Below are 13905 nucleotides of genomic sequence, written 5' to 3' on the forward strand. Positions count from 1 at the left end.
CAGCACCTGTGGTGACACCTTTCTTATCAGTTACCTAGCTCCCCACAGGTGCTGGTAATCCTACATTATCCATACCTCCCAGCATGCCCCTCTCCAGGAGGACACAATGCTCTGTTCCTGTGCTTCCCTGGTAATGTATGACTGCCAGCACCTGTGGTGACAGCTTTCTTATCAGTTACCTAGCTCCCCACAGGTGCTGGCAATCCTACATTATCCATACCTCCCAGCATGACCCTCTCCAGGAGGACACAATGCTCTGCTCCTGGGCTTCCCTGGTAATGTAGGATTGTCAGCACCTGTGGTGACACCTTTCTTATCAGTTACCTAGCTCCCCACAGGTGCTGGTAATCCTACATTATCCATACCTCCCAGCATGCCCCTCTCCAGGAGGACACAATGCTCTGTTCCTGTGCTTCCCTGGTAATGTATGACTGCCAGCACCTGTGGTGACAGCTTTCTTATCAGTTACCTAGCTCCCCACAGGTGCTGGCAATCCTACATTATCCATACCTCCCAGCATGACCCTCTCCAGGAGGACACAATGCTCTGCTCCTGGGCTTCCCTGGTAATGTAGGATTGCCAGCACCTGTGGTGATACCTTTCTTATCAGTTACCTAGCTCCCCACAGGTGCTGGCAGTCATACATTATCCATACCTCCCAGCATGCCCCTCTCCAGGAGGACACAATGCTTTGTTCCTGGGCTTCCCTGGTAATGTAGGATTGCCAGCACCTGTGGTGACACCTTTCTTATCAGTTACCTAGCTCCCCACAGGTGCTGGCAATCACATTATCCATACCTCCCAGCATGCCCCTCTCCAGGAGGACAAAATGCTCTGTTCCTGGACTTCCCTGGTAACGTATGATTGCCAGCACCTGTGGTGACACCTTTCTTATCAGTTACCTAGCTCCCCACAGGTGCTGGCAATCATACATTATCCATACCTCCCAGCATGCCCCTCTCCAGGAGGACATAATGCTCTGCTCCTGGGCTTCCCTGGTAATGTAGGATTGCCAGCACCCGTGGTGACACCTTTCTTATCAGTTACCTAGCTCCCAACAGGTGCTGGCAGTCATACATTATCCATACCTCCCAGCATGCCCCTCTCCAGGAGGACACAATGCTCTGAACCTGGGCTTCCCTGGTAATGTATGATTGCCAGCACCTGTGGTGACAGCTTTCTTATCAGTTACCTAGCTCCCCACAGGTGCTGGCAATCCTACATTATCCATACCTCCCAGCATGCCCCTCTCCAGGAGGACACAATGCTCTGCTCCTGGGCTTCCCTGGTAATGTATGATTGCCAGCACCTGTGGTGACACCTTTCTTATCCGTTACCTAGCTCCCCACAGGTGCTGGCAATCATACATTATCCATTCCTCCCAGCATGCCCCTCTCCAGGAGGACACAATGCTCTGTTCCTGGGCTTCCCTGGTAATGTATGATTGCCATCACCTGTGGTGAAACACCTTTCTTATCAATTAGCTAGCTCCCCACAGGTGCTGGCAATCATACATTATCCATACCTCCCAGCATGACCCTCTCCATGAGGAAGAAAATGCTCTGTTCCTGGGCTTCCCTGGTAATGTAGGATTGCCAGCACCTGTGGTGATACCTTTCTTATCAGTTACCTAGCTCCCCACAGGTGCTGGCAGTCATACATTATCCATACCTCCCAGCATGCCCCTCTCCAGGAGGACACAATGCTTTGTTCCTGGGCTTCCCTGGTAATGTAGGATTGCCAGCACCTGTGGTGACACCTTTCTTATCAGTTACCTAGCTCCCCACAGGTGCTGGCAATCATACATTATCCATACCTCCCAGCATGCCCCTCTCCAGGAGGACACAATGCTCTGCTCCTGGGCTTTCCTGGTAATGTATGATTGCCAGCACCTGTGGTGACACCTTTCTCATCAGTTACCCAGCTCCCCACAGGTGCTGGCAATCATATATTATCCATACCTCCCAGCATGCCCCTCTCCAGGAGGACACAATGCTCTGTTCCTGGGCTTCCCTGGTAATGTATGATTGCCAGCACCTGTGGTGACACCTTCCTTATCAGTTATCTAGCTCCCCACAGGTGCTGGTAATCCTACATTATCCATACCTCCCAGCATGCTCCTCTCCAGGAGGACACAATGCTCTGCTCCTGGGCTTCCCTAGTAATCTATGATTATCAGCACCTGTGGTGACACCTTTCTTATCAGAGGAGGGGGGGGGGGGGGGGGGTTAGTTACCAAAGAAATGGTGGATCTATATGCATGGCAGTAAATAATTATCTTATAGTTCTGTCCATGTCTTATGTGAGGCTTATTATTTTATCACTGGCCTTGCCACCCTTTACTTTCAGATTTTCGAACAGGGGAAAATTCTTTCCCTTTCTGCAGCCCATGTGTCGGACTCTGGGATATACACTTGTGTTGCACTTAATTCTGCTGGAGAAGACAGCCGGGACATTGAGCTTCAGGTATACGGTAAGCACACCGATTTGAGCAGGGGTGGAACACTACAACCAAGGAAGTGCAGCTGCTATGGGGCCCAGAGCTGAGAGGGGCCACCTCACTGTCACAGTTACATGTGTTATATACAGGGTGTAGCTACCATAGGTGCAGGGGTTCAGCTGCTATGGGGGCCAGAGCTGAGAGGGGCCACCTTCCCTGTCACAGTTACATGTGTTATATACAGGGGTGTAGCTACCATAGGTGCAGGGGGTGCAGCTGCTATGGGGCCAGAGCTGAGAGGGGCCACCTTCCCTGTCACAGTTACATATGTTCTATACAGGGGTGTAACTACCATAGGTGCAGGGAGTGCAGCTGCTATGGGGCCCAGAGCTGAGAGGGGCCACCTTCCCTGTCACAGTTACATATGTTCTATACAGGGTGTGGCTACCATAGGTGCAGGGAGTGCAGCTGCTATGGGGCCCAGAGCTGAGAGGGGCCACCTTCCCTGTCACAGTTACATATGTTATATACAGGGGAGTAACTACCATTGGTGCAAGGGATGCAGCTGCTATGGGGCCCAGAGCTGAGAGGTGCCACCTTCCCTGTCACAGTTACATGTGTTATATACAGGGTGTAGCTACCATAGGTGCAGGGGGTGCAGCTGCTATAGGGCCCAGAGCTGAGAGGGGCCACCTTCCCTGTCACAGTTACATGTGTTGTATACAGGGGTGTAGCTACCATAGGTGCAGGGGGTGCAGCTACTATGGGGCCCAGAACTGAGAGGGGCCACCTTCCCTGTCACAGTTACATATGTTATATACAGGGGTGTAGCTACCATAGGTGCAGGGGGTGCAGCTGTTATGGGGCCCAGAGCTGAGAGGGGCCACCTTCCCTGTCACAGTTACATGTGTTATATACAGTGGTGTAAGTACCATAGGTGCAGGGAGTGCAGCTGCTATGGGGCCCAGAGCTGAGAGGGGCCACCTTCCCTGTCACAGTTACATGTGTTATATACAGGGTGTAGCTACCATAGGTGCAGGGGTTCAGCTGCTATGGGGGCCAGAGCTGAGAGGGGCCACCTTCCCTGTCACAGTTACATGTGTTATATACAGGGGTGTAGCTACCATAGGTGCAGGGGGTGCAGCTGCTATGGGGCCCAGAACTGAGAGGGGCCACCTTCCATGTCACAGTTACATGTGTTATATACAGGGTGTAGCTACCATAGGTGCAGGGGGTGCAGCTGCTATGGGCCCAGAGCTGAGAGGGGCCACCTTCCCTGTCACAGTTACATGTGTTATATACAGGGTGTAGTTACCATAGGTGCAGGGGGTGCAGCTGCTATGGGGCCCAGAGCTGAGAGGGGCCACCTTCCCTGTCACAGTTACTTGTGTTATATACAGGGTGTAGTTACCATAGGTGCAGGGGGTGCAGCTGCTATGGGGCCCAGAGCTGAGAGGGGCCACCTTCCCTGTCACAGTTACATGTGTTATATATAGGGGTGTAGCTACCATAGGTGCAGGGGGTGCAGCTGCTATAGGGCCCAGAGCTGAGAGGGGCCACCTTCCCTGTCACAGTTACTTGTGTTATATACAGGGTGTAGTTACCATAGGTGCAGGGGGTGCAGCTGCTATAGGGCCCAGAGCTGAGAGGGGCCACCTTCCCTGTCACAGTTACATGTGTTATATACGGGGTGTAACTACCATAGGTGCAGGGGGTACAGCTGCTATGGGGCCCAGAGCTGAGAGGGGCCACCTTACCTGTCACAGTTACATGTGTTATATACAGGGTGTAGCTACCATAGGTGCAGGGAGTACAGCTGATATGGGGCCCAGAGCTGAGAGGGGCCACCTTCCATGTCACAGTTACATGTGTTATATACAGGGTGTAGCTACCATAGGTGCAGGGGGTGCAGCTGCTATGGGCCCAGAGCTGAGAGGGGCCACCTTCCCTGTCACAGTTACATGTGTTATATACAGGGGTGTAGCTACCATAGGTGCAGGGAGTACAGCTACTATGGGGCCCAGAACTGAGAGGGGCCACCTTCCCTGTCACAGTTACATGTGTTATATACAGGGTGTAGCTACCATAGGTGCAGGGGGTGCAGCTGCTATGGGGCCAGAGCTGAGAGGGGCCACCTTCCCTGTCACAGTTACATGTGTTATATACAGGGGTGTAACTACCATAGGTGCAGGGGTGCAGCTGCTATGGGGCCCAGAGCTGAGAGGGGCCACCTTCCCTGTCACAGTTACATGTGTTATATACAGGGGTGTAGCTACCATAGATGAAGGGAGTGCAGCTGCTATGGGGCCCAGAGCTGAGAGGGGCCACCTTCCCTGTCACAGTTACATGTGTTATATACAGGGGTGTAGCTACCATAGGTGCAGGGAGTGCAGCTGCTATGGGGCCCAGAGCTGAGAGGGCCACCTTCCCTGTCACAGTTACATGTGTTATATACAGGGGTGTAGCTACCATAGGTGCAGGGAGTGCAGCTGCTATGGGGCCCAGAGCTGAGAGGGGCCACCTTCCCTGTCACAGTTACATGTGTTATATACAGGGGTGTAGCTACCATAGGTGCAGGGGGTGCAGCTGCTATGGGACCAGAGCTGAGAGGGGCCACCTTCCCTGTCACATTTACATTTTTTCAACATTGGGTGGTACAATGGGGCCCTTACAAACCTTTGCTATGGGGCCTACTGAATACATCGCAGGGCCTCATAGTGAAATAAGAAGTGGGCCCGTAATCCAATCCATCCTCCTGCAGCACCCACTCAGTGAAGACCTCTTTTGGATGGTTGGTCACTGTGGTTGCACTGACCTTGCTGTTGGTTCAAGCAGTGATGGTACTACTGTACCATTGCTGTAAGCGAGACTGGCTGTAGGTCCCCTCATAGCAAACCCTTCCTATATTTCCCTGTATATAACCTGCAGCAAACCGCTACTGTAACTACATCTAGTGGTCACCTTAGTGCACTGCTGGCTGTAGATACAGGGACGTTAGTTTCCATTTGTATCTGTATCATAGAATCTTGTCTACAACATGCCTGGTACCTCAGGGTGTGATGCATCCTGCCCAAGGAGGGGAGTTATATGATACTACAGAAGAAATGTAATAGGATGAGAGATTCAGAAAGCGCCAATCATGTACCCTTCATAATCAGACTGGTTTTACAGTGCCACCATGTTTCGGGCACGGTGCCTCACTATGCGCAGCACACTATTTTATCCTCCCACCATGCCCTAGTGGAAATAACGCCTGTCGGCACATGTCAGCTCCAAAAAATAAAGATGAAAAACCCTATGTCGACCTTTTGGCTGTCAGCCTTCGCCATTGGTTGCTTCCAGTGTCCGTGAAACCTTTTTATCCACATTATACAGCTTCGTGCCCGGATAGCGGTTATCAACAGAAGCCCTGGCTGAGGCCGCCATTGGATGCAGTCAGGGGATTCTGGGAACTCTGCCAAGCTGTATAGCGGTGTATCAGCGTTCCGACATTATTAGCAGAATTGTAACCTGTTCATTTACTATGTAGGAATCTGGGGAATCTGCCAAACTGAATATGAAGACATTTTGTATAATGCTTCTCTTAATATCATTCCGGGAAATGTACCAGGAGAATATACACAAACAGATCATGTTCCTGTTCTCAGTGATACATAATAATTCCTGGCATTAATATGTGTAATACGTTCTGTGGGGCTGATTCCCAATCGCTCGTAGGGGAACATCTTCTGGGCGTCCCCATGGGGCATGCGCTGGGAATGCAGGCATGGCGTTGTCTGCTCGGGGCAGGCGGCTGACCTAATATGGCATCATCATTATTGTGACATGACTGGAATCTCCCTGCTTGTGTCCAGCAGTAGGCTTGATCTCCCTCCTTGTGTCCAGCAGTAGGCGCCATCTCCCTGCTTGTGTCCAGCAGTAGGCATCATCTCCCTGCTTGTGTCCAGCAGTAGGCGTCATCTCCCTGCTTGTGTCCAGCAGTAGGCGCCATCTCCCTGCTTATGTCCAGCAGTAGGCGTGATATCCCTGCTTGTGTCCAGCAGTAGGCGTCATCTCCCTGCTTGTGTCCAGCAGTAGGCGCCATCTCCCTGCTTATGTCCAGCAGTAGGCGTGATATCCCTGCTTGTGTCCAGCAGTAGGCGTGATCTCCCTGCTTGTGTCCAGCAGTAGGCGTCATCTCCCTGCTTGTGTCCAGCAGTAGGCGCGATCTCCCTGCTTGTGTCCAGCAGTAGGCGCGATCTCCCTGCTTGTGTCCAGCAGTAGGCGTGATCTCCCTGCTTGTGTCCAGCAGTAGGCGTCATCTCCCTGCTTGTGTCCAGCAGTAGGTGTCATCCCCCTGCTTGTGTCCAGCAGTAGGTGCGATCTCCCTGCTTGTGTCCAGCAGTAGGCGCGATCTCCCTGCTTGTGTCCAGCAGTAGGTGCGATCTCCCTGCTTGTGTCCAGCAGTAGGTGCGATCTCCCTGCTTGTGTCCAGCAGTAGGCGTCATCTCCCTGCTTGTGTCCAGCAGTAGGCGTCATCTCCCTGCTTGTGTCCAGCAGTAGGCGTCATCTCCCTGCTTGTGTCCAGCAGTAGGCGTCATCTCCCTGCTTGTGTCCAGCAGTAGGCGCGATCTCCCTGCTTGTGTCCAGCAGTAGGTGTCATCTCCCTGCTTGTGTCCAGCAGTAGGCGCCATCTCCCTGCTTGTGTCCAGCAGTAGGCGCCATCTCCCTGCTTGTGTCCAGCAGTAGGCGCCATCTCCCTGCTTGTGTCCAGCAGTAGGTGCGATCTCCCTGCTTGTGTCCAGCAGTAGGTGCGATCTCCCTGCTTGTGTCCAGCAGTAGGCGTCATCTCCCTGCTTGTGTCCAGCAGTAGGCGTCATCTCCCTGCTTGTGTCCAGCAGTAGGCATCATCTCCCTGCTTGTGTCCAGCAGTAGGCGTCATCTCCCTGCTTGTGTCCAGCAGTAGGCGCCATCTCCCTGCTTATGTCCAGCAGTAGGCGTGATATCCCTGCTTGTGTCCAGCAGTAGGCGTCATCTCCCTGCTTGTGTCCAGCAGTAGGCGCCATCTCCCTGCTTATGTCCAGCAGTAGGCGTGATATCCCTGCTTGTGTCCAGCAGTAGGCGTGATCTCCCTGCTTGTGTCCAGCAGTAGGCGTCATCTCCCTGCTTGTGTCCAGCAGTAGGCGCGATCTCCCTGCTTGTGTCCAGCAGTAGGCGTGATCTCCCTGCTTGTGTCCAGCAGTAGGCGTCATCTCCCTGCTTGTGTCCAGCAGTAGGTGTCATCCCCCTGCTTGTGTCCAGCAGTAGGTGCGATCTCCCTGCTTGTGTCCAGCAGTAGGCGCGATCTCCCTGCTTGTGTCCAGCAGTAGGTGCGATCTCCCTGCTTGTGTCCAGCAGTAGGTGCGATCTCCCTGCTTGTGTCCAGCAGTAGGCGTCATCTCCCTGCTTGTGTCCAGCAGTAGGCGTCATCTCCCTGCTTGTGTCCAGCAGTAGGTGTCATCTCCCTGCTTGTGTCCAGCAGTAGGCGCCATCTCCCTGCTTGTGTCCAGCAGTAGGCGCCATCTCCCTGCTTGTGTCCAGCAGTAGGCGCCATCTCCCTGCTTGTGTCCAGCAGTAGGTGCGATCTCCCTGCTTGTGTCCAGCAGTAGGTGCGATCTCCCTGCTTGTGTCCAGCAGTAGGCGTCATCTCCCTGCTTGTGTCCAGCAGTAGGCGTCATCTCCCTGCTTGTGTCCAGCAGTAGGCGTCATCTCCCTGCTTGTGTCCAGCAGTAGGCGTCATCTCCCTGCTTGTGTCCAGCAGTAGGCGCGATCTCCCTGCTTGTGTCCAGCAGTAGGCGCGATCTCCCTGCTTGTGTCCAGCAGTAGGTGTCATCTCCCTGCTTGTGTCCAGCAGTAGGCGCCATCTCCCTGCTTGTGTCCAGCAGTAGGCGCCATCTCCCTGCTTGTGTCCAGCAGTAGGCGCCATCTCCCTGCTTGTGTCCAGCAGTAGGCGCCATCTCCCTGCTTGTGTCCAGCAGTAGGCGCCATCTCCCTGCTTGTGTCCAGCAGTAGGCGCCATCTCCCTGCTTGTGTCCAGCAGTAGGCGCCATCTCCCTGCTTGTGTCCAGCAGTAGGCGCGATCTCCCTGCTTGTGTCCAGCAGTAGGTGTCATCTCCCTGCTTGTGTCCAGCAGTAGCCACCATCTCCCTGCTTGTGTCCAGCAGTAGGCGCCATCTCCCTGCTTGTGTCCAGCAGTAGCCGCCATCTCCCTGCTTGTGTCCAGCAGTAGGCGCCATCTCCCTGCTTGTGTCCAGCAGTAGGCGGGATCTCCCTGCTTGTGTCCAGCAGTAGGCGTCATCTCCCTGCTTGTGTCCAGCAGTAGGCGTCATCTTCCTGCTTGTGTCCAGCAGTAGGCGTCATCTCCCTGCTTGTGTCCAGCAGTAGGCGTCATCTTCCTGCTTGTGTCCAGCAGTAGGCGCCATCTCCCTGCTTGTGTCCAGCAGTAGCCACCATCTCCCTGCTTGTGTCCAGCAATAGGCGTGATCTCCCTGCTTGTGTCCAGCAATAGGCGTCCTCTCCCTGCTTGTGTCCAGCAGTAGGCGTCATCTCCCTGCTTGTGTCCAGCAGTAGGCGCGATCTCCCTTCTTGTGTCCAGCAGTAGGCGCGATCTCCCTGCTTGTGTCCAGCAGTAGGCACGATCTCCCTGCTTGTGTCCAGCAGTAGGCGCCATCTCCCTGCTTTGTGTCCAGCAGTAGGCGCGATCTCCCTGCTTGTGTCCAGCAGTAGGCGTCATCTCCCTGCTTGTGTCCAGCAGTAGGCGTCATCTCCCTGCTTGTGTCCAGCAGTAGGCACGATCTCCCTGCTTGTGTCCAGCAGTAGGCACGATCTCCCTGCTTGTGTCCAGCAGTAGGCGCGATCTCCCTGCTTGTGTCCAGCAGTAGGTGCGATCTCCCTGCTTGTGTCCAGCAGTAGGTGCGATCTCCCTGCTTGTGTCCAGCAGTAGGCGCGATCTCCCTGCTTGTGTCCAGCAGTAGGCGCGATCTCCCTGCTTGTGTCCAGCAGTAGGCACGATCTCCCTGCTTGTGTCCAGCAGTAGGCACGATCTCCCTGCTTGTGTCCAGCAGTAGGCACGATCTCCCTGCTTGTGTCCAGCAGTAGGCACGATCTCCCTGCTTGTGTCCAGCAGTAGGCACGATCTCCCTGCTTGTGTCCAGCAGTAGGCGCGATCTCCCTGCTTGTGTCCAGCAGTAGGTGCGATCTCCCTGCTTGTGTCCAGCAGTAGGACACACACGGTTTACACTGATTCTTCTGATTTCCTGTTCAGTGCCCCCGAGCATCCTGGGAGAGGAGTTCAATGCTTCAGTCACTGTCAATCAGCCTATTATCCTGGAATGTCAGAGCAGTGCTATCCCACCACCCACTATCACATGGCTGAAGGATGGGCGCCCCCTTCTGAACAAACCAGGAATTCGAGTGGCAGAGAATGGTCGCTACCTACAGGTAAGTCTTCACAACACAATACAGTGTCAATGGTATTTATAATGCAGCGAGTGAGCAAAATGTACGTCTAGAACTACAAGTCTCAGCATGCTTTGTCAGCTTATACACCTGTTTGTCAGTGGGGTTAGTTTACTTCTATCAAAAGACCCTCTAATAGAGTCTTATTTGCACATATATCATTTGTATATGTGGGAGATGGATTGCATGCACTGCAAAGGGGAAATTAAGTATTTATAGATGATGAAAGAACACAGTACCACCTAGTGGCCAACATTTCCATTGCAACCAAAGAGCAGAACATAACATTATACATGGTAAAAGACAATTAAACCGTATTCTGTTTATGTTAATACTTTGCATCCCACCATAGATTGACCAGGCTCAGCTGCGGGACGCTGGAAGATACACATGTGAGGCCTCCAATGATGCCGGCCGTTCAGAGAAGCATTATAATGTCATCATCTTGGGTAAAGACTTACAGGTCATAGGGGCTAATTCAGCACAAACTGCTATTACTGTAGGTTATGACGCTGATTTGTATACTGTATGTGCGATCCCTGGAAAATGTGACCGCAGTCTAAAATAGTATACACACGGTTTACTTTCTATTCATCCCAATCGAATTGTGAGTGAATCACGTGGCGCTGTGTACACCTTTGATTTACACTATATAGTACAGATCTGTACTATAGTCTTGCTGAATCCCGCCAGGCCGCCCATTGGGATTGAAATCGAATGCATTCGATTTATGTTCGATTTTGGTTATATAAGCAAAATTGATCAGAAAAAAAGACTACATTGAACCGTGTGTACGCCCTGTGAGGGCCGGAAGGGGACGATGACATAGTGTTTTTTGGGGTGTCAGCACAGTATTGAGGGGGCGCAGCCCAGGCAACGGAGGCGTACCAGGACCATTTGCAGGATGGGCTGTGAAAGTGACGTCACATGCAGCCGCTGCGACCCCAAACTGGCAGTGGGCTACTTTAAGGATACAGGCACTTTGTTATGAAACCTTTGTAATTGTATCGCCATATTTTTGAAAAACTATAAATCATGCTGAATCCGACCCATGGATTGGAAGCATTGCAGATATACTGTATGATCCATTCAGAATACATGAATATTCATATATAATAAAAATATAATAAAATTCAGTCTAATTTACTAAAGCTTTGAGGACTGGAAGGAGGTAATGGTGGCCAACAGGTCAACAGGTCAAGATTGGAAAACTGAGCATTAGGGAGAGACACGTGCGATATCATCGGTGAGCTGGATCAGCCGTCTGTTACATTTCATTGATTGAATCGGCCCCATAGAGTAAGTGGAGAGAAGGAGGTTGGAGACCTTTGAGGGCAACTTCTCTGGAATGAAGAAGGAAGCAAGTAAGGAGTGTGAGGAGAGGATTGTAGCAACCAACCAGATCCTTCCTATTAATCTGAGGTAAAATCTGATTGGTTGCTATGGGAAATATCTCAACTTCTATAGAACCCACACTTTAGTAAGGAATCTATGTTCAAAGGAGGAAGTGACTGTAGCAGTGGCGAAAGATTAAAGTAGTTGACCAGGGAAAAACGTTCTGTAGGTGGGAAAGAAAGAGAGAGAGAGAGAGAGGTGGTAGGGAAAGGAGGCAGGCAGAGGATGAGTATGAGGTGAATGGACTTCATCGCCAGGGGCTTGAAAGACGGAGGGCAGGTCAGCCAGCACCAAGATGCAATCTGCTGGTATGTTATTGGGCTGTAGGAGAAAACTGGAACATATGGAGGAACACAAGTGAACACTGGAAGAACATACAAACTCCGTACTGGTGTTGTCATGGGACCTATAATGTTAACTGTTTACATGGAGAGATTTGGGGTTTATCATGTTTGGGAGAATTGGGGGAATGCCATAAAATGTTTGTTCATTCACCCCGTATAGGATATACCATCACAGCCAATGGATGGAACATGTGAGGTATAACAGCTATATCATGCTGCACTGGCAGATTGTCTGTCCGCCATCCTTCATGTTCTTCATTCGTTTGCTGTAAACCACTGAATTGTTTTTTTTCTGTTTTTCAGCGCCTCCTAATTTCCCAACATCCCCTGAGCCTCCTCTGTCAGTCATTGAGGGGCATGCCATCAGCTTTACCTGTGAATGCCAGGGGTCCCCTCCCCCGCTACTCACCTGGATAAAGAATGGTAAGTGATCATGCAATTCAATATAAAATAGCATATAAAACATTGGTATTTAAAAACAAAACTAGAATTCACAAAAAGCACTTATATAATAATAGTAGGATCTATATCAGGGGTGGGCAATAAGCTGCCCTCCAAATGTTGATGAATTACACATCCCAGCATGCCTTGCATCCGTTTCACAATGGCTAAATAGAAAAACTAAGGCAAGGCTTGCTGGGATGTGTAGTTCATCAATAGCTGGAGGGCCGCTTATTGCCCACCCCTGATCTATATGAATCATACGCTACAACGTAGTACATTTATCTGGTCTGTGCCTATAGTTGTTTGGTTGCGTTTATTGTAGTATCAATGCTCGGTGTTAGAATGCCGCCTATGAGCATATTAATGGTAATTCATGTTTCCTGTGTTGCCGCAGGATCCCCGCTTGCAGACGAGTATCTACCTCTGGTGTCTGCGGGAGGAAGGCTGCTGCAGATCAGTAAGGTGCAGGTGGCAGATGAAGGACAGTACACCTGTGTGTGCAGTAATGAGGCTGGCAGCAGTCAGCGGGACTTTTGGCTGGAGGTTTATGGTGAGAATTCCTTGTTGTCTTGGGTTTTCCATCTCTTACCTTAATTTTCCACCCTCCCAGTATTTGTAGTGTGTTTTGTTATGGAGTTATTCTCTTGTATTCTCTACCTTTTTTTAAGACCAACACAGATGTGTTGTAACCCACGGGAACCATTGGTGAGGGGTGTGGGAGGAGTTGGCTGTGGTGTAATAATAAAGCGTAAGGGGCATTACTGTGTGGCATAATGTGTATTAAATGTACTACTGTGTAATTTGAATTGGGGTGTATTTATAGTTTAGTGGCTCCTAAATGTCCATTTTTATCTTTGTTGGTTTCCATTTTTGTATATTCTTCTTATAGTTCTTTCAGTTGACCACTTATACTTGTATATATCTACTATTTGTCTCCGTGTTTCTGGTTTGTAAATTGTCTCCTATGTTTCCTTGGCTTATTACCAGCTGGGCCAGTAATAACTGGGAACAGCAATGGCCCCACACAAGTAATATCCAAACGAGATGACCCTGTCACATTGGAATGTGCGGTCAGTGGAAAGCCTACACCATCTGTGACATGGCTGAAAGATGGTTTTCCATTGGGGAGTGGAGCAGACTTGATCTTAAAGAACAAGGGAGAGCAGCTCATCATACCCGGGGTGAAACCCACTCACTCGGGGCGCTATGTCTGTGTGGCTGTGAACGCAGCTGGCCAGGCCGACATTAAATATGACCTCATGGTGCAAGGTAAGGTCAACATTTGTGATGCTTTATTAAGTACTATGTAATGGAACGATGTCTGCTTCATCTGTCATTGAGGATATTCTATGTGTTCTCTCAGTCCCCCCAGAAGTGACAAACCTCCAGACAGAGCCACATAATGTCTCTGTGACATTACACGGAACCATCACTCTCATCTGTGAAACGACCGGCTTCCCCCCTCCAGCCATCACGTGGTACAGAGATAACACTCCCCTGACGCCACAGGAGAACATTCATGTCCAATCAGGTGCATGTCCTTGGCTTTTACTCCTGATGTAGTGCTGGACTAAGGGCCTTTTTGGGTCTGGAGATGAACAGTACTGTAGGCTTAATATGATGTTTGAACTGGCTCTGTGTGGGTTATTTTTACTTTTGGAGTAGCTATATAAACTATATGAGATATTGTATTTTATTGGTCCTATGGCATGTAAGGGTATGGCGTATGGCGTATGGGGTTTTGGCATCTTTGTTGTAAGTGGTCATTTTGCTAATGTACAGAAGAATTGTTGAGCCGGTATTTTT

At 50.9% G+C, this 13905-nt stretch overlaps 1 protein-coding gene across 2 annotated transcripts in view; it reads left to right on the forward strand.

Annotated features, from left to right (window-relative positions):
* HMCN2 (hemicentin 2) overlaps positions 1-13905 on the forward strand; it is a 268528-nt gene that overhangs the window by 191943 nt on the left and 62680 nt on the right. For both annotated transcript variants that reach the window (XM_083160863.1, XM_083160864.1), the window contains exons 40-46: positions 2350-2473; positions 9723-9898; positions 10269-10365; positions 11959-12078; positions 12494-12649; positions 13087-13368; positions 13463-13630. In XM_083160863.1, coding sequence (XP_083016989.1) covers positions 2350-2473; positions 9723-9898; positions 10269-10365; positions 11959-12078; positions 12494-12649; positions 13087-13368; positions 13463-13630 — 1123 coding nt within the window. The remainder of the gene's footprint in view (positions 1-2349; positions 2474-9722; positions 9899-10268; positions 10366-11958; positions 12079-12493; positions 12650-13086; positions 13369-13462; positions 13631-13905) is intronic.

Source organism: Crinia signifera, chromosome 9 (genome assembly GCF_055691185.1).
Source record: "Crinia signifera chromosome 9, ASM5569118v1, whole genome shotgun sequence".
In the NCBI taxonomy this organism is placed as follows: domain Eukaryota; kingdom Metazoa; phylum Chordata; class Amphibia; order Anura; family Myobatrachidae; genus Crinia; species Crinia signifera.